We start from the raw sequence: 19,190 nt of genomic DNA, 5'->3' as shown, positions 1-19,190 counted from the left end.
CCAATGCTCTGGGCTGTCGGAGGAAACTTGCAAGATCCTGTCAGGAGACAGTTGCTGGGAGGTCAGGATCCTCCTGAGACAGAACCTATGAAGAATACAAAACTTCTATAGAAATAGCAGCAAAAATTCTCCCTTATGTGTAGGGAACCACTCAGCCTCAGTGAGTGTGGGCAAGTGGCTGAGTACTCCACTCTCCAGAGTTACTCTCTGCCCTGGAGGTCTTTCTGGGATGCCATTGCCTGTCTCCCACAGTGCGACCACACATTTCCTGACCACAGTGAGACCTGGCGATTGTGGGTGATGGTGGCCTGGCTCCTCCATGTCTCCATTTCCTGGTACATGGGCTCTTGCTCCTTGTCCTCCTGAGTGGGGGTCAAGTTGGCCAGATTGGGGCAGATGAGTCTTTTGGTGGTCTCTCTCTCAATACATGCAAAGACTCTAAGAAGATTCTGTCCCATAAGAGAGCCCACTGGTACTCGTTCCCCATTCTATGTGTCTGTGTGCCCAGGAGTCGCATGTGAGGAGTCCAGGTGCAGCCACACAACTGCAGGGCATGGTGGGCTCTGCACAGGACAGGGTTGCTCTTGAAGCCTGCAGATGGGATCAGAGTATGTGCTGCCCAAACACAGCATGTCCATAAGGCATGAATTCTTCTGCCTTATTTAGGCAAGCAGAGGGAGGGGTGCTGGGGGCTCCAGCTCCCATGGCTGACCTTGTACAGCCCATAGGAGTGTACAGAGGATAACTGCCCTTCTGATGGTGTGGACACTGTCTTCTCCTGAACACATCTCTTGGGAAGAGCTATTGTGTCAAGCTCAGCACAGAGTGCAGGATGGCCCTGCCTCCAGTCAAGTCATGCTACCCTGTGGGTGTCGTGGGCCCGGTGGAGACTCACCAGGGCCAATGAGTGTGTCTGCACCTCACCACTGGTGCTACTCATCTCTGCCTAGAATCCTGGGTCTGCCACCAAATGACCACCATCCTCAGTGTCCACCTGAGGTCTTCCAGGTACTTCCCTGGTGCTGTCAGGAACAGTGCTCACCTGGCCTGCAGGCTGGCACCCTCATAAGGGTTGAAGTGCAGAGCAGATCTAAAGGGGAGGCAGGCCCACCTGCAGAGTCTGCCCTCCTCCCCACCCTAACCCTATGAAGGCCCACATTTTCTCTTGGTTGTCATTTGGGAGAAAATAAGAACATCTATGCTTGTAATATCAGGGTGTCATTTTACCATGTTCTGTGATATGTTTGTCAAACGTTTTGGGGCATATGAAGTTGGACTTCTGTGTTTTGTGTCTTCCCTCCTTACCCTGTACTAGTGACCAACACCCCACAGAAGTCCCTGGTTATGTGAGCTCTGCACACGCTGCACAGGACCAGTTTTACAGCAGTCACGTGCAGGTGCTCGGTGAGCACCCATGTGTCTCCTCAGCCACAGTGCGCTCTTCCTGAGAGCAGGCCACAGTGCAGCTGGGAGGGAAGAGCTGTCTCAGGAGCAAGTGTGCCCTTCTGAGCCCTCGTGTGTAAAGTTAGAGCTCAGGTGTACTCTGGATGCATCTCGTCCGGGTGAGAGCCATATAAATAGCCAAGCTGGAGCCCATCTTTGCTCTTGGATACAGTGTCCTGGTGTAGAGCTGGGTCCCTTGGGCATCTCTCCTCAGTCTTCGGGCAAATGGGGAAAGTGCTAAGGCCCCAAGATGACCCTGTGGATGCTCATCGTTGGCAGTAGTAGGCTGGGTGTGTCGCTGGTAAAGGCGGGTGGCTACCCATGGGCCCTGGGCTGGGAAGCAGTGTGCTTCCTCAAGGGCCAGGCCCAGAGAGGTGGACACCATCATGGGCTCCACACTCATCTCACTTTCCCCTCCAGGTGCCCCACGCCAGGCTGTGACGGCTCTGGCCACATAACAGGGAACTACGCTTCACACCGGAGGTAAGTGGGGCCTGCATCAAGATGGGGTGTAGGGGTCTCTGTCCTAGACAAAGTTCTAAAGTTTGGAACAAGGCACCATTAATGTTGCTGACAACTGGAACCCTCTTCTGTCTCTCTGAATTGTTGGTACTTCTGGAACCCAGCCAGGTGGCCCTTTGCAGTGAGAGAAAAAGACAAAGGGTTAAGGTTAGAGGCTCATGAAGATGCTTCCCATTCCTGACTCTATTGCCCTGTGCAAAGGCTCTGTGTTGGTGGACTGTGCTCCAAATGACTGATTGACTGGCAGATCTGCCCTTGCTCCCTCCTGCCCTGCAGGGGTCACAGAGCCCAAGGGGATGGGATGGGGTTGATGGTAAGGGAGCTGCTGTTCTGGGACTGAGGTGGCATTTCTCCTGTTTCAAAACTAGCTTGTCAGGCTGCCCACGTGCCAAGAAGAGTGGACTCAAGGTGGCGCCCACCAAGGATGACAAGGAGGACCCTGAGTTGATGAAGTATGTTTGGCTCTCCTGGTTTCTTCACTGCTATGCAGAATTTATATATATAGGAAATATTATGTTGTAACTTAAGAAAACCAAACTTATTCTAGATTTCCCTTCCATTACAACTGATCATCAAGCTGATCAGTGTCAATCTTTTTATGAAGTGCTCAAACCCAGTGCATCAGCACCTGAGTGTTGCAATGAGGCACATGTACTGGTCCCTCTCTGGGCTCAGCTCAGGGTGGAGGTGTTTAATGGGGAAGGCTGAGTGCCCCACTGCCTCAGGCTGGCCATAAGGTACCCATGGGTCTTGCAATCTGCACAACTTTTCTCTAGCAGGAAAAGTCAGGTGTAGAGTCAGGAGGGAGGATGGGTAGGGGGACATCAAGTCTTTGAATTCTGTGTGTCCACCAACCTGCTTACCTGTGCAGAGCCAGTGGAGTGGGAAAGCCTGGGAGTGTTGAAAGTGGGACCAGAGCCTGCTGTGGGGAGGAAAGAAGACATTCTTAGCCTTACATGACCCAGGTCCCTGGGGTGGAAATGCTGCCTGCTGCTGCTCACCTTCTCACTGGGCAGAGAGGGGCTGACCTGTTTGGGGATCTTGCATCATTGCAGGCTTGTTCTCTCTGTAGGGAACTAGTCCCCTGCACTGTCCACTTGCAGGTATAGACCATGCTATGCTGCAGGCTCCAGCAGGGGGAACCTACTGGTCAATTTGCCCAGGACAGAAGTGTTGCCCTGGACATGAGAATTTTAGAGACAATACCTGCCAGAGTGGGCAGTACCCTCCAGGAGAACAGTGAAAATGGTAGCTCTGGCTACCTGGTTGATAGGGGCCTTGGGGCTGGTTGGTGGGGGTAGCTCCAAGGTGTTCACAGGAAGCAGACCTGCCCCCGTTGTGTCAGTTGTTGGGCCACAAACAACCATGAACCCCATAGAGAGGCACCTGGGCCCAAGGTTCCAATGCTGCTGCTCAGAGCTTACCCTAGCTATGCCCAAACATCTACTTAGCCACAGAGGAGAGGCCTGAAGCAGCCTTCAGAAATGCCCTCGCCAGCTGCTTGGTCTAGTAAGATGTAGTTACTCAACTTTTACAGTAAACTGCCAAGTTAACAATGTAAAAATACGTGGTTGTTGGTATCATAAGTCTGGCATGCTGAATGCTTGGATGGAGAAAAAGTACTTTTCCTCCTGAGAGTCCAGGAGTTACCTGTGACCATATAAATACAATGCTTTTATAGATTTAGCAAGAACCTGCTGGCAGGGATATTACAAATGAAATCATGCTGCATTTGCAAATTATTAAGATCAAAATCAGTATTTCTCAGATTGACTGGGGAAAATGATCTTCCTCCTTCTAATGTGATGTCAACCTTGCTTTTTAAAAAGCAAGAGTTCTGCAGCCAAGTGGAGATTGTGACCTTTAGAAACTGTCCAGTATTTGCAGGATGGACGAAGTTCCTAATGGTTCCATTGCACTTCCATTTTATAAGGCCTCCCCTCAGCCATAAACCTTAACCATATTTATAATCAACCAACATGTTTTAGCAAGTGAAGACTGAAGCAGAAACTTTAATGGATGCACCATGTCCTGCTGAAGGATGGAATTTGTTAGCAGGCATGAACTGTGGTTGTACAGGGCTGTGGAGGAAGAGCTCCCATTTATGACATCTCACATTTACTGTTGGAAGATAAGTCATGTTGGCACTTTGTGGTGAATCCCACTTGCCACCACCTTAAAACTGGTCAAGAAGTCGACAGGCGTTCTAGGGGTCAGGAACTGCTCACTCTGCTCACCTGGAGGAGGTCTGTGCTACCGCCACCCTGCATTGGACTTGTAAAATATTCCTCTGGTCCCTGCTGTTATGGCTCCATTGCTCATATCACCACATGCAGCTCCTGCACCCCACTATGTACTCCAAGAAGTGCCAGCTCACCTGAGGAGCACGGAAGCCCTCTGGCTCAGTGCCCCATATATTTCTCTACACAATCATGCGATGGCTTTGAAGAGTTGATGCTAGGTTTTAAGAGAAAGAAGCCATCCCTGAAATAACCCTCATGAATGTAGTTCTAGGAAGTGTTAGTTTTGCAAGGAAGTGATTAGGAAGAATCCAGATAGAACAGCATGGAGTGGTTGAAGCACCACCTTCATTTGGCATCTGGATTTTGTGAGGCTGGGTCCTTAGCAGTTGCTTCTTCTCAGCGAAGCACTCAACCTCAGCCTTGGCTGTGTCAGGCCAGGAGTCCTCAGGTCCTGTGACTGGGAGGCATCCAGGTGTGAGGGACTGGACATTGAATGTGATCCCCCAAAGCCCTCACGGGTACCCTGGGCACCATCCCTGCTCTGGACTAGAAGCTGAGATGACCTTGCACTGGCCCAATGGATATCCTACAATGTCCTATGCTGGGCAGCCAGATGAGCAACAAGGGGAGGAGAGGCAAGAGACGGGCTGTGTGGACAGAGGAGGAAGAAGAGCCCTGGACAAGGTGGCTGAGAAATCTCTACAGAAGTGTGGGAAAAGGCCCTGGAACTGCCTTCCCTGGTAGCACTGGGAGGCAGTGACCTCCACTGGGCAATGTTGCCCTGAGCCACCCCCTGCCCTGCAGCAGGAGCCTCTGTTGATAGCCCTCTGTCTTCCTGAGGGTGTCCTGCCCCCTAACTTCCCTTACCCCCTGGACCATTGTAAAATGGGGCAATGGTGCTTCTTGGGGGTCCTGTCCCATTTCCAGGCATTCTGCACACCGTGAGCGTGTGACAGGCCATCTGGATGAACTTTGTTGGAGGGAGAAGACTGAGAACTGGCAGGTTGAAGATCTGTTCTGGGTCAGGCTGGTTCCTGGGTGACTTGGTCCCCCAGATGTCCCTGGTCCATGTCCCTCCTGAGGTGTGACGACAGACACTCAGAGAGCGTCCCACATGCTGTACCTGGGGCATTTTTCATTCTGCATTCATGTATTTACATAAAGTTTTATGCCCTCTCCTTGAACATCTGGAGTAAAGGAAAAGCCACTCTTGGCCAGCCACAGGCAAAATTATTATGGGATGTCTGAGCTCATGTTCCCAGGACAACCATGGGCATCATACCTGGCCTCCACCCTGAGGACTGTGGGATGGCAGACTGTGGGATGGACAGCCTGCTGCCCCTGACTGTCCCTCCGGATTTGCAGGCCTCCCAGCCAAGCAGGGGTGCGGGGCTGAGGGAGAGGGAAGACAGCCCCTGAGGGCTTGGCTTCCCACCTGGGCTGCATTCTGCTGTCCTCTTGCCTCACTCAGGAGCTTGTGGGTCTCTAGGTTCCCCCACACCAGTGCCCCTGTGGTCACCTCAGCCTTTCTGTGTCCAGGTGCCCGGTTCCAGGCTGTGTGGGGCTTGGTCACATCAGTGGCAAATATGCCTCTCACAGAAGTGCATCTGGCTGCCCTCTGGCCGCCCGGAGGCAGAAAGAGGGTTCCCTCAATGGCTCGTCCTTCTCCTGGAAGGCGCTGAAGAACGAGGGGCCAACTTGCCCCACCCCTGGCTGTGATGGCTCTGGCCATGCCAACGGGAGCTTCCTCACCCACCGGAGGTAACTGCCCCACACACTCTGCCTCGGTGTCAGCAAGCAGGGACTCTGATCTTGGGCTGGGACAAGGCTCCTGGGGGGAGGGAAGAGGGCTCAGTGTGGCCAGTAGCTTCCTGAGGGAGAATCAAAGCCAGCTGGGCAGCTTCCCAGGGGAATCCCACAGAGGCTCTGTCTACCTGATGGTGTTTTGTTCTGTGTTTCAATTGTGTCTGTTGTGTTAGCTGCTCTCCACACCCGAGGGAATCCCTTTAGGCTGTTGCACTTGACACAGACCATGTCTGAACAGGGGCCTGTCTAGGCTCACGTTTCCATTCAGACTGTACACTTCTCGGGAAAAGAATGTCTCCTGTCCTGCCCCTTTCATTAGGGCCTCTCATCCGGACTTTGGGCAGAGACCCTGCTTTGCACAGGATCTGGTAGCTAGACCCCTCCTGTCTGGGCTGTGGGCCTGTGAAACACTCATGGTCTCACCTGCTGGGGCAGAACTTTGCTCCATCATCCCTCCTTCCTATTTGTGCTGATGGTCACAGTGATGGTTGAGAAGCATGGGGTCAGTGCCCAGTCCTGTCAGAAGTCCCCTCCCCCCTCTTCCTTCCTCCATCTGCAAGATTAATTAATGCATTCATTCAACAAAGCATTCACTTAGAGTCCTTCTTGCTCCAAGGCCTGGTGATAGAACAGAGGCTGAGAGACAGCCAGCCCTTTGCCTTCAGAGTTCTGGGCAGGGTGAGTGGGGACACAGACTGAGTAGGAAGAAGAGTAAGTTAGCTTGAATGGAGGTGGTGGTCAGGGCTCTGGGGAAAACAGCAGAGAAGGTGGCAAGGAGATCTCTGATAGGGAACCAGGAACTCACCCCAGCTGACTGTGGAACAGACCCTTGGCATGGCTAGAGCTGGGGAGGACCTGACCTGCTGGACTGGGTCAGAGCAGGATGAAGAAGAGGCAGAAAGTCCTGAGCTAGGATCTTTCCAGACTACCTCTGTGATCGAGGTGACCTGGCTTGGGGCAGAGGAGACATCAGGTCAGGCCACAAGGGAGAGTCCAGGAAGACTGAAGAAGAGGCTGCTGGGCTGGGCCAGGTGTACAGGGGGGCTTCCTAAGCATTTCCTCAACTTACACTCATGATGTGGGTGTGTTATTGGACTCCTAGCCCAGAGACCCAACTCTGGGGTCCTAATAAAGTAGGTCCAGCTACTCATCCAGAAGAAAGGAAACAAAAGTTATGGTGAGAAGCAGGGAAGAAGTCAAATCAGCGTAGCTATGTTGGGAAGACAGGAACCTGCTTTCATGGGTGCTGACATGAGCTTTAGGTTTGATTTTGGCTTTGTGTGTGTGTGTGGGGTGGGGGGTGGGGATTGAACCCAGGGCCTTGTGCTTGTGAGGCAAGCACTCTACCAACTGAGCTATATCCCCAACCTTGAGCTTTAGGTTTGAACAGAGGAAGAACTTGGCCAGGGCCTAAAGGTGTACATAATTAAACAGTCTCTGTCAAGCTGTGGTCTGGGTTCTGGGAAGCTCCAGCTCTGGGAAAGCCTCATTCTTTGTCATTGCTTGAGGGGCAATTTGGTTCCCATTGTGAGATGATTGATCCCAGAGAGGATTGTCCTGCTTAGGTGGACAGCCACATCATGAGGCCATCTGCTTGCAAGCTTCTGCTACTCCTGGTAAGAGCTGGTCATTGAGCCAGGCATGGTGGTGCATGTCTGTGATCCCAGCAGCCTCTGGAAGTCAAGGTAGGAGGATCACAAGTTCAAAGCCATCCTTAGCAACTTAGTGAGGCCCTAAGCAACTTAGTGAGACCCTGTCTCTAAATAAAATATAAAAAGGGCTGGGAGCTTGGCTCAGTGGTTAAAGTGCCCCTGGGTTCAATCCTCAGTACCAAAAAAAAAAAAAAAAAAAAAAAGCTGGTCATTGACAATTTTTTAAAAATACCTTAGTTACTCTTATCTTGGGGTTCTCAATCTTGAAGGGAATGAGATAGATGGGTTAGGTAAATTTAGGACTAATCAACCTTGTGTTACCAGTTTTTAGAAAACACTCTAAATGATTAACATGCTAGATGTACAACTGAGCAGGAATCCAACCCAAAGTTTAAGATAATAAGATAGATACAAAATGAAAAAGCTGCCAAGCTTCATCTGCTTTTTACTACTCATTGGGCATCTGTAGGCGTAAGTAAAGAATCTGTGTTTTTCAACATAAGCAGCATAGGTTCCTGTTGTAGATGGAGTCACTGCATGAACCTGAAATCATGCCTGATGATCTGCAATTCTTATGCATCTCACTGTGAAAACGTCTCTGTCTAAGGAATCATCAGTGTTGCTGAATCACAACCTGGAGGCTCTTTTGGCTCGAGTTAGCTGCAAGGGGCTCCTCTGGGAAGTCAGACCTCAGGTGCCAGAAAGAAGGTCTTGTGGCCCTCAGAACCCAGGAGGAGCAGTGCCTGCAAGTAGTTATGCCCTGAGTCACACTATTTTTGGGGCCAGCTGTGACTGTACCAGACAGGGTGTGCTCTAAGGGGATCTTTCCTGGTCCTGCCTTGCCTGGACTGTTGCCTCTTACTCCCCAGGAGTGTAGGCAGCTGATGGGGTAGTTCTACCATAGGGAGAACCTCAAGGTCGTGTGAGTGAGATGGAACCTGTCTTAGACTGGTCATGGTGTGTGACCCTGGACTGGTCCAAGATTCTGGTCCCAGGGCTGGTCATGGTGTGTGACCCTGGGCTGGTCAGTGATGAATGACCTCTGCTTCCAGTTTGTCTGGCTGTCCCAGAGCAACCTTTGCTGGAAAGAAGGGAAAACTCTCAGGGGACGAGGTTCTCAGCCCAAAATTCAAGACCAGTGATGGTAAGGATGCTCTTTGGAGATATCTCTGGGGAGGGAGTAGGGAGGCCAGCCCTCCAGGAATGAGTCATGTAGATACAGCTCTGTCCTGAGCTGCCAGGCCTGATAATACTTCTGAAGTTCTCAATGCCCTTGTTTAGGTGGTCATGCCTGCTCTGACCTGGGGCTTTGGTGATCAGTGGCATCAGAGAGCCTTCCTGCAGCACCAGAAGCCATGTCCATGGGTTTGTGGAGAGTGTGACTCACCCCCACCCATGCCAGGAGACTCATTTCTGGACACATCTCCCCTTTTGTCTCAGCAGTTAGAACCTGCAAATAGACCCATGCCTTCCCACCAGGGCTCAGGCCAATAAGCAAAACAACTGTCATCTCCAGACAGTTTCCCAGAGGGAAACGTGGGATCCCGGCCCAAGAGAGATGAGCTTAAAGGCCATGTGGGAGCCTTTACTCTACCAAGAAAGCAGGCCCCTCGAACCCTACTTGCTGGTCTGGGCCTGAGGTCAGAGCTACATTTGAGGTTTCTTTTTTGGGGCAGTGCTGGAGAATGACGAGGAGATCAAGCAGCTGAACCAGGAGATTCGAGACCTGAACGAGTCCAACTCTGAGATGGAGGCTGCCATGGTACAGCTACAGTCCCAGGTGGGTGCTGCTGCTCCTGCCTGTCTCTGCCCTCCCACACAGAGCTCATCCTGGAGATTGCATAGTGTCCGTCAGTGTTGTCTGAGCTGAGCTGGCCAAGAGCCCAGTGCCTGGCATGCAAGGACACTTAGTGTGAGTTGGCTGGCTGCCCATGCACCACCTGGCAGTGCTGGTGCTGTCTCACTCCTAGGGCCCTGGGTCCCACTGGTGCTCGGCATGCGACTGGATCAGTCCCAGGGTGAGTGGTCCTTCAGAGTCAGTACACCATGAGAAATAGTTGCCCTGTTGGAGTTTCTCGTCTCATTAGTACTGGCGGCCTTTGAGAATGGTGCTTAGCCTGAGCTGGAACCAGACTCCCCAGCACAGCCACACACTGGTGGAGTAGCCTGTACACCTCCACCTCTCTGTCCCTGTTTCTTTCTCAGTATGATGGGTCTCAGAGTGGGGCCTGCTCCATTTGGTTGTTGTTCAAGGATTCTCTGCTCTGAGGAAGGCTTTGGCCACCAATGCCTAAGCACAGTGCATGTGCCTCTGAGCCCAGCTGTTGCTGAGTGACCTTGGATGAGTCACACATCACTTAAAGAATTTCCCCCAAATGAGCATTAGTAATCAAAAATAAAGCAGTAAAGGCCTTATTTTGAAAACAAGAACATACCTCAACCTCTGGTTGCTGATTGGGTCACAACAGAACTGGTGGCATGGGAGGAGAGTCCCATAGTGGGTGGAGGGACAAAGGGACAAGGAGTAGACCATTCCCCCACAGGGAATGTGGGAGGAACTCCTTCAGGGCACAGGGGATGATGAGAAGATGGGAAGACGGCAAGGCCCTTCCTGTAGGCAGCCCCTTCCCGACATGGTCCTGCCCAGGTGTCTTGTTGCTCTGCTCTTTTCTCTGCTGGCTCAAGAACCTGTATAAAAATAGCATCAGCCATGGAGCTCAGAAAGAATTTTCACTGTGTCCTGCCCATGTCAATGCTGAGTCCTCCAGGTTCACAGGCAGTGACAACAGGGTGCCAGGGCCTTCCCCCGCTCCCCCAGCGATGATTCTGGGAGACAGTATGTGTGGGTGTCACTCCCTCTCAGAGTCCCAAGGGCCCTTACCAGTGGCAGTGTCCTTGGGTCGTGTAACTCTTATTTCTCATTATTTGCAAAACCCACCTCTTTTTTTTCTTCTTTTAATTATTGTTATACATAGTAGTTGGGTTCATCCTGACAAACTCAGACATGCATGGAAACCAATTTCTCCCTTTTCCCACCTGTCCTCACTCGCTTCTCACGTTCTTCCTCTATTCTACTAGACTTCCTTTTGCTTGTCTATTAATTTGTATTTGATTGGTTCTTTATTCTATAAGGATGTTATCCTATCCTTTCTTCCCCTTTCCTTTATTTTGCTCTAGCTTTCACACATGAGAGAAAACATTCAATCTTTGAGTTTTGAGTTTGGTTAATTTCACTTAGCATGATATTCTCTACTTCCATCCATTTACTGGCGAATGCCATGACTGCATTCTTTTTTATGGCAAGTAGAACTTCACTGTGTATATATTCCACAATTTCTTAATCCATTCACCTATTGATGCACATCTGGCTTGATTCCACAATTTGGCTGTTGTGAATTGTGCTATTATAAACATTCATGTGACTGTATTGTTGTAGTATGCCAATTTGATCTTTTGGGAAAATACCAAAGAGTGGGATAGCTGGGTGTTATGGTAGTTCCATCCCTAGTGTTTCCAGTACTCTTCATACTGCTTTCCAGAAAGCAAAACCCACCTTTTAAGAGCCGGCCTGTAGTGGTTCCTGCCTATAGTCCCAGCTACTCAGGAGGCTGAAGTGGGAGATCTTGTGAGTCTACCAGTTTGAGACCAGTCTGGGCAACACAGTGAAACCCCATATCAAAACAATACAAAGCCTGTCTGTTTAAACAACAAGTTGTTACATTTTTCTAGTCTTCTTTTGGAAGGTTTTTTCTGCCCTTTGAGGGAGTTCGGTGGATTGTGCTCACTGCAGAATGCAAAGGGAAGGGGGGGTTCCCCCTCCCCCAGTCCTTTAAAGCCACACTGGTCACTAGGTGATAGATCCTACCTGCAGCCTCCCACAGGGAGCTCACCATCCCTGCCTAGGGCCATACATAGCCATCATGTGAGCTGAGCCTTTGTCCTGGGAGGCATCCAGACAGGCCTTGGCTGTCCCTTGATACCAGAGACCCTGGGGCCCTGAGCAGGCTCGGCCAGGGTGTAGCAAGCAAGGAGGGGCCACCCTGTGCCTGGCCTGCAGAAGACTTGCTTGGGAGACCTGTGGAAGCAGTTTGTTGATCTCTGGTGAGGGGAAGATCCAGAGGCAGCCTGATACCCATGAGGTGGGTATAGGCATTCACAACTTACAGGTAAGAATCGGAAGTTTGGTAAAGTGAGATGCATAGCTGGTGTGGCCGAGATTGAGCTCAGGGTGCTTCTATGCCTGTGCCTTTGCTGCGTCCCTAGAATGAACTCGGCATAGAACCATGGTCACACATAGCCCCTGGCCCCACATCAATGCCTGGCCTCTCTGAGCACAGGCTGTTTGCAGAGGGCTCTGCCTCCTGCGCCCAGGGCAGGGGTCAACTCCTTCCTTGGAGGTGGGGCCTGCAGGGAAGCAGGCTCCTGCTTCTCCCCACCCCCATGTTCCGTCCTCAGATCTCCTCCATGGAGAAGAACCTGAAGAGCATTGAGGAGGAGAACAAGCTCATTGAGGAGCAGAATGAAGCCCTGTTTCTAGAGCTGTCCGGCCTGAGCCAGGCTCTCATCCAAAGTCTCGCCAACATCCGCCTTCCCCACCTGGTATACAATCTGCTTCACTGCCTGGGCCTTCAGGGGAGGGTGGCGGGCCCCTCACCCCTCTGCTTCTGGGCCCTGCTCTTGTGGATCACCAGAGCCAGTTGTCAGCTGCAGAGCTCTTGCCTTCCTGAGCAGTCTGTGAATCTGGGGCAGGAGGTTCTGGTGGCAGAGGGTCTATTGCTGGGTTGCTGCAGATGGAAACCCTGGCGGGCTTTCCAGCAGGGAGAAGCCATCAGCATTGCCCAGCAACCTGGGTTTGCCTCTGGTCTTGTGGGACTGGTTTCTCCTGCATGGGGCCCACTCCCTGGATGGACTTGCTTACCTTGTTCTCTTCTCTAGGAGCCAATATGTGAACAGAATTTCGATACCTATGTGAGCACCCTCACCGACATGTACTCCAATCAGGACTGCTACCAGAACCCAGAGAACAAGGGCCTCCTGGAGAGCATCAAGCAGGCTGTGAGGGGCATCCAGGTCTAGGCCTTGATGCTTGGAGGAGCGCCCTGCCCTGGCTCCTTCGTTTACCTCCCTTGCCCTGCTCCTGGAAGCGGGGTCCCTAATTCACAGTGACTTCTAGTTGGCAGCCTGGGTGTGGCCTTGGGTGGGTTCATCCCAAGGGGTGCCTGGAAATCATGTCTCTGGGGCCAAGGCCTCCCCATGCAAGTGCCTGGGGAAGCTGGAGGGTTACAAAGTGATTTATTTTGTTTTCTGAAAGAAATCTGAAGAGCAGCTCAAGATCTCCAGTGGAAGCTCATGGACAAGGTTCTCAGGGAAGTTTTGGAGTTTGCAACCACAGTATTCTTTGTCTGTAGAGGCTGGGAGGGTAGCTTGGGCTTGGTGGGCCAGCATTTCAGCCCAGAGAACGTGGCTGGGGCTGCATGCCTGTGCTCAGTGAGGGCCCTTGTGGCAAGTGTGTTTTTGTTTTCGTTTAGTTCAGCAGCTTTGTGTTGAGGGTGGAGCAGAGCTCTGTGCCAGAGGTGAAGTAAGCAGTAGGCCTTCCAGAGGAACGTCCAGACAGGAGAGGGCATCACAGCCCAGTCGACTCATGGGGTTCAAGCTGGGAGGCCCCTGGAAAGCAGCCTCCCATCTCTGGGGGCCAGTCCCCAGCTTCTGCACCTCCACCCAGGCTCCTGGCCTATCACTGCCACATCACCTGGTCATGGCTGTCTGGCCTTGATCTCCGCATCTGAGGTGGCTGAGGTGGGGACAGTGTCTGTGAGGTCAGGGGTAAATTCTTAGGGGAGACCACCAAGGTTTCACTTCTTTTTAGATCCATTCAAGATGTGAAAAAATGGTGAATTTTAATTTAATGTGTTAAGAACACAATATACCGACTGTGTAAATAGAGCCAAGTCGCTTGTGACTGCGATTCTGAATTAGTATTTAAAAGTAGAGAAGCTGCAGCTCCTGGAAGGTAGTTAGCTTATTCTGTAAATTATTTAATTTTGTCCAGATGTAAGTATTTATATTCACATCCTCTTATGTTAATGTTTGTTATTTATTTAACATTTTATTTATTAATTTTGTACTATTTCGACTAGACCCTGCACTAAGGCACCCTAAGAGTGGAATAAGCGAAATCAAAGCAAATGTGGCTACCTGACTGTAAGATAGGCCACGGAAACCAGGATAAAACTCCTAGTTGTGATTTTGATGCAACCAAGTTATTTTTTATATATTTTGTTATTTATTCTTTTAATGGAATTTTTAAGAAGTATTTGTAACTGAGGAATTTTGATAGTTTGGGGATTTCCTCCCTTGGCCCAGTGGAGAGAAACATGCTTTGGTGTCCGTTTTCCTTTTGGGTTCCTTTGTTCAGACACAAAGACAGCAAACGGGATTCTGTATTTATTATTATTTAAGTAGCGCAGACGTGTGTGCCCTGGCGTATGTCTCTTGTCGCATTTGTGGCAGTTCTTAGGGCTGAGTCATGTTGCTGTGGGGGAGTACTGGTCGTGGTGGGGTCCAAGTGGCGGCTGGGACTCCCCGCCAGCTGCCTGGCCCCTGACAGCTCTGGTACTGTGACCCTCCTTCCTCAGGAAACATGTTGGACCCACAGTACTCCGTGGTGCGTCTGGAGGGTGATTTCCTAATAAAAGTCTGACTGTGCGTTGTGCCATGGTGTGTGGGGTACCCCGGCTTTACCTCCTGGGGTGCTGTGGGTGGTCAGGGTGGGCCTACTCTTCCACTTCTGATCTGGACAAAGCAACCTGGGCCCTGCCCCCATCAGCTCAGCCAGCATCTGCTGGAGCTGCCCTGTCCCAGGTGTGGTCATAGAGGTCTAAGTAACTGTGCCCTATCCCTCCTCATGTGACCAGGCATATGCAAATCTGAGTTCTTCCCAGGGATTTTCTCTTAGGGTGGGTGGGGGCTGTGGGGGAAATGTCCCTGTTGGGGTTTTAGCTGGGATTATGGAATTCCTTCCTTGCACTTCCTTACAGAAAGTGCATGCAGATGCCCTGGAAGGAGGCAGAGCTGGGAAATGATGTGGGAGAGAAAGAGAGAACTCTGATGAACTCTCTGGAGGGCCTGGATCGAGCCATACTGAAGAGAACTACCCTTGGCGGTTATATGAGGCAATGGATTCCTTTACATTTTTTTTTTTTATCCTTAAGCTAACATGCTTTGGCTTTTTGGTCTGATAGTAGAAGCTCTTCATTGTTATACTGTGTTGGGTGGAGCTCTAGCCTCCCCTGGTGAGACTTAGAGTTGAGATTTCTAGTCACATTCAACCTGAAGGGAACTGTCAAAGTGTCAATGTGCTTTTTATTTCCTGGGAATCTGGCCCTGGAAGCTGATCCAGAGCTCCTTCTTCTACACAAAGGACCCTCCTTCACTGACAATTCTCAGACAATCCAAGCCGCTGTTTCCAGTTTCTGCTGCATTTGCACAGGGACCAGGACACCTCGAGGGCACTGGCTGTGTCCAGGGGGCCAGAGCAGGTGCCAGTACACACTAGTGGGATGTGCAGAACCTGCACAGGCATGAGGAAGGCTCCTGGGAATCCCACTGCTGCTGTCCCACTGGGGCGGGGACAGCAGCTGGGGTTGCATCACTTCATGGAGCACAGCAGATGCTGGGTGTGGGCCAGGAGTGGGCAAGGCTGATTCGGAAGTGTCCTGCTACAGGCCGAGATGGTCATTCTGAAACCAAACAGAGTTGACCAGAGGTGGGTGCTGTGCTGACCCCTTCTAGGATAGGGAGTGGGAGTAGAGGGGCATTACACCCTCGTACCTGGTGGAGGTGAGGAGCAGAGCCAGGACTGCAGAGGAACCTGGTGCCACCCAGTGGAGAGTCTCATTCACCCTCCAGGGGTACTGCTGGTCACCTCCCCATGTAGCACGTGGTCTCTACTCCATTCACTTAAAAAACTTTTTTTTTTAATAGCTGTAGATGGACAGAGACAGACTGCTTTTATTTTATCTGTTTTTTTTTTTTAATGTGATATAAGATTGAACCCAGTACCTCACACATGCTAGGCAAGTGCTCTGCCACTGAGCCACAGCCCAGCTCTCACACCTTTCACTTTTGAAGGTCTGTCAGCCTTGCATCCATCCAGGCTCTTCAACACTGCAGGTCAGGGGAACCGCCTCCCCTAGACCTCTCAGACCAGAGCCTTTTCCTAATGACACTCGGCATAGATGCAAGACTCATTGTAAAGCCTTCCAGATAATTCCAAAGAGCAGCAGTGTTGAGACCCTCTGATGCACATGAAAGCAGTGGGCAAGCTCATCTTCAGTGAACTCTGCTGGGTCTGACAACTCACTCATCTGCCTCTGATCTCTGTGGAGCTCCCAGAGACGATGCACCTCATGGGTGGAAAGAGGTCCTGGAGGTAGGCATCACTGCCTGAGGTGGGTGCATAGGTGGGGGCCATGGAGGCTGTTGGAAGTGGGGACAGGGTGCAGGGGCCACATCCCAACAGAGATCTCTGCTCATAAGCAGGGAACTTGTGGCGACTAAGGAAAGAGCAGCACCCCGTCATGGGTGGGTTCCAAACTGAGTCCTGGCCTAACCCTAGCAGGGACTCCAGTTGGGGAAAGTATAACTCTGCCCAGAATAGCTGGCCAGGCCCAGAGCTGGTCATGATGGGTCCCCTCAACAGCCTTCTGCCAAGGGCTGCAGCAGGCATGCAGGGTTTCCTGTGGCCCCCCGCCCCAGGCAGGTCTCTGAAGATCTCTGGGGGAAATGATGTTTTGGATGTGTTTGTGGGTGTGGAATGGAGGAAATTCCTGCAGAGGGAATGCAGTGTGCAAGGAATACTGGGTGTAGGACCCTTGATCCTTCCAGAAACTCAAGGAGGCTGCTTTGACTCTATATGACCTTTAAGTTTTCTAAACTCTGCTCTCCCAACTCCAGGATTATGGGAGGTACTGAAGCCTTGTTTGGGGTTCTGAGTCCTTAACATCTTTCAGATAAAAGTGCTGCCCCTCATGGCAGCTCTCATGTGACCATGTGGCCATGAGACCTTCAGCTGGGTGAGGACTGGGAGCTGATGGGGTTGTTGCCTTGCTTGGCTCAGGAAGGGCCAGGCTGAGAGTAAGTACCCAGTAGGCTGTTGTGGCCACTGGGGCACAGAGTTGGGGCAGGTAGGCTTGGGGATTGTGTGGAGTTCTCTGTACAGCAGGTATCTGCCATGGGGAGGGGAAACGAGGGCCAGATTGAGGGTTGGGGCAGGCCCTGAGGAGCACTCAGGGACAGTTGTGTGGGGTGCAGAAATCAGGGAAGAGTTGTTATGGTTTGTATCTGGAATGTCCCCAACATGCTCATGTGCTGAAAATGCAGCAATGCTCAGAGTGAGGTGGGGCTTTTGGGAGATGGTTGGATCATGAGGACTCCAATCTCATTAGTGATTATTAGTCAATTGATAAGTTCATAGCTGAATGAACTATTAGCAGAAGGGGCTAGTTGGAGGAAGTAGGCCACTGGGGCATGTCCTGGAATTGGTGTCTTGTCCATTCATCTCTGCTTTAGGGGCACCTTCTGCTAAATCAGGCATTCTTTTGACTGTTTCTTTCACAACCTGTCAAAAGTATTTTCCTCGTCTTTAATTCTGTCATAGCTCTTTCTGTAGAGTTGTCAAAATAACAGAAGACAGATTGGGCGGTGCCTAGTACTAAAAACATGAGGAGCCCCTCTGAGACCCACCTGCAGAGCTGTGAAGACCAAGGTTGCTTGCTGGTTCCACCCATGACCCCTGGGACAACTGCTGGGGGCCCTCGACCATAGAATGATAATCTGAGACACAAACCTCGTGGGGCTCAGTAATAGCTGCTCCAGCTCCCCTGCAGTAGAGACCCTAGCCAACTCTGCTTTGATTAGGTCCAGGACAGAAACAGGGCCCATTGGATTCTGAGCCTTTTAAAAATGCACAGCCTCCTTCTACCTCTCAGTCACCCATGATGCAGGCAGTAGAATTGTCCCCATCATACAGATGGGAAAACTGAGGCCCAGAAAGACCCAATAAGCTGTTCCAGGTAACACAGAGGGTTGGCTGTGCAGCCAGGATATGCCTGCTAGTTCCAGGTAAGGCATGATGATGCCCCCAGGGCCTGTCTCTGTAGGAGGAGTTCCATGTCAGCTGCATCCCGATGGGCAGTCATGGGGATGTCCAATGGACCAGAGAAGGGGCTGCCACAGTCCCCAAGTCAAGGAGATAGCCCAAGTGCAGCGGAGAGAACCAGAGCTCATGCGTGGCTTGCCCTGGCCTGAGGAGAGGTGGCAAGTGTCTAGGCACCATTTGGGTGCCTGGAGGAAAGGCCAGCTTGATGCCATTGCCCTCTGGGTTGCCCTGGACATTCCCCAGGGCAAGTGGAGCTGGCCGGAGACATTGAAGACTCATCAAAGTGGAGGCAGATTCTCTGACTCATCTAGAGAATTATATATTTGGTGAGAAGAGTTATCAGAAAGCAGGGAGGGAAGTGTGCATGAGGATGGTTGGGGATTCTGTGGACCTGAGGGAAGCAAGGCCCAGCTCTGCCAGTGTTAAGGCAGGGCAGGGAACCTGGTGTGAAGGAGGGAAGACACAGAACCTGTGGGGCTAGCCAGGAACCAGGGAGGTGCAGGAGTGGGGGCTGAGTGGGACTGGGCATCACCTGGCATTCTGTGAGATCTGAAGCCCTGGAGAGTGGGCAGGGTGTGGCTTGCTGAGTTGCTTCTGGCTTTTTATCAGCCTAAGATTCCTGAAACCAAAGGCCCATCACACCATCCCTGGGCCTCAGCATCCAGAGTGGGATTTGCCCTTGTAATGGATATTCATGGTGCAGAGTGAACAGAGGGAGGAAGGTGAGGGGGTGGTCCAGGGCCAGTCTTGCATCACCGAGGACCTCTGGGTGGGTGCTATGTCTCTCCACCCAGCTCCTGGCTCTGGGCTGCCTGGGAGGAACCAACTTGGAGCGGGCCTCTTGAGACCTGGCAGCTGGGTGCCTCTCCCAGTGCCTGGCACCCCCAGCCACATAAAACCCACGACCCAGGTTACTCACCACCTCTGACACTCCAATGACACCCTCAGGCCTGTTTCCCCTTTCCTGTACCTCCCATCAGCTGGTCAGCACCTCTCAGCTGAGGTTCACTCTTGGTTGCCAGCTGCCTGTTGTCTGACCCTGGCTGCCTCCCTTGGCATTCCTGCATATGCAGTTCTGCTGCTACCTGCCTGGAGCCCATGGAGTGGACTTGCCTGCTGTGGCTGTCCCCTCACACAGTGGTCAGGTCCAGTCACAGCTGCAGGCAGTGGTTTCTGGCATGGCCCTACATCTCCAAGGCCACCTCCCTTTGAATTTCCCTCTCAGGATTCACGAGAGACAGTGCAGAGTGGGCAGTGGCAGGAGGGCTGGAGCATGGGGGAGGGCAGAGACCCCAGGTTCCTGTCTGGAGCAGTAGTGCTACCAAGGCCTTGGTTCCCAGCTCCCAGGACACACCACTCTTCAAG

At 51.7% G+C, this 19,190-nt stretch overlaps 1 protein-coding gene across 5 annotated transcripts in view; it reads left to right on the top strand.

Annotated features, from left to right (window-relative positions):
* Positions 1–14,365, top strand: part of Myt1 (myelin transcription factor 1) — a 61,400-nt gene extending 47,035 nt beyond the window's left edge. For all 5 annotated transcript variants that reach the window (XM_047541734.1, XM_047541736.1, XM_047541737.1 and 2 more), the window contains 7 exons: positions 1,864–1,926; positions 2,334–2,417; positions 5,748–5,969; positions 8,719–8,810; positions 9,343–9,446; positions 12,122–12,265; positions 12,602–14,365. In XM_047541734.1, coding sequence (XP_047397690.1) covers positions 1,864–1,926; positions 2,334–2,417; positions 5,748–5,969; positions 8,719–8,810; positions 9,343–9,446; positions 12,122–12,265; positions 12,602–12,742 — 850 coding nt within the window. In that variant the 3' untranslated portion in view covers positions 12,743–14,365. The remainder of the gene's footprint in view (positions 1–1,863; positions 1,927–2,333; positions 2,418–5,747; positions 5,970–8,718; positions 8,811–9,342; positions 9,447–12,121; positions 12,266–12,601) is intronic.
* The last annotated feature ends 4,825 nt before the right edge of the window (positions 14,366–19,190 follow it).

This window comes from Sciurus carolinensis, chromosome 2 (assembly GCF_902686445.1).
Source record: "Sciurus carolinensis chromosome 2, mSciCar1.2, whole genome shotgun sequence".
NCBI lineage: Eukaryota > Metazoa > Chordata > Mammalia > Rodentia > Sciuridae > Sciurus > Sciurus carolinensis.
Note: the sequence above shows the minus strand (reverse complement) of the source record. Positions and strands in the feature narration are given on the sequence as shown.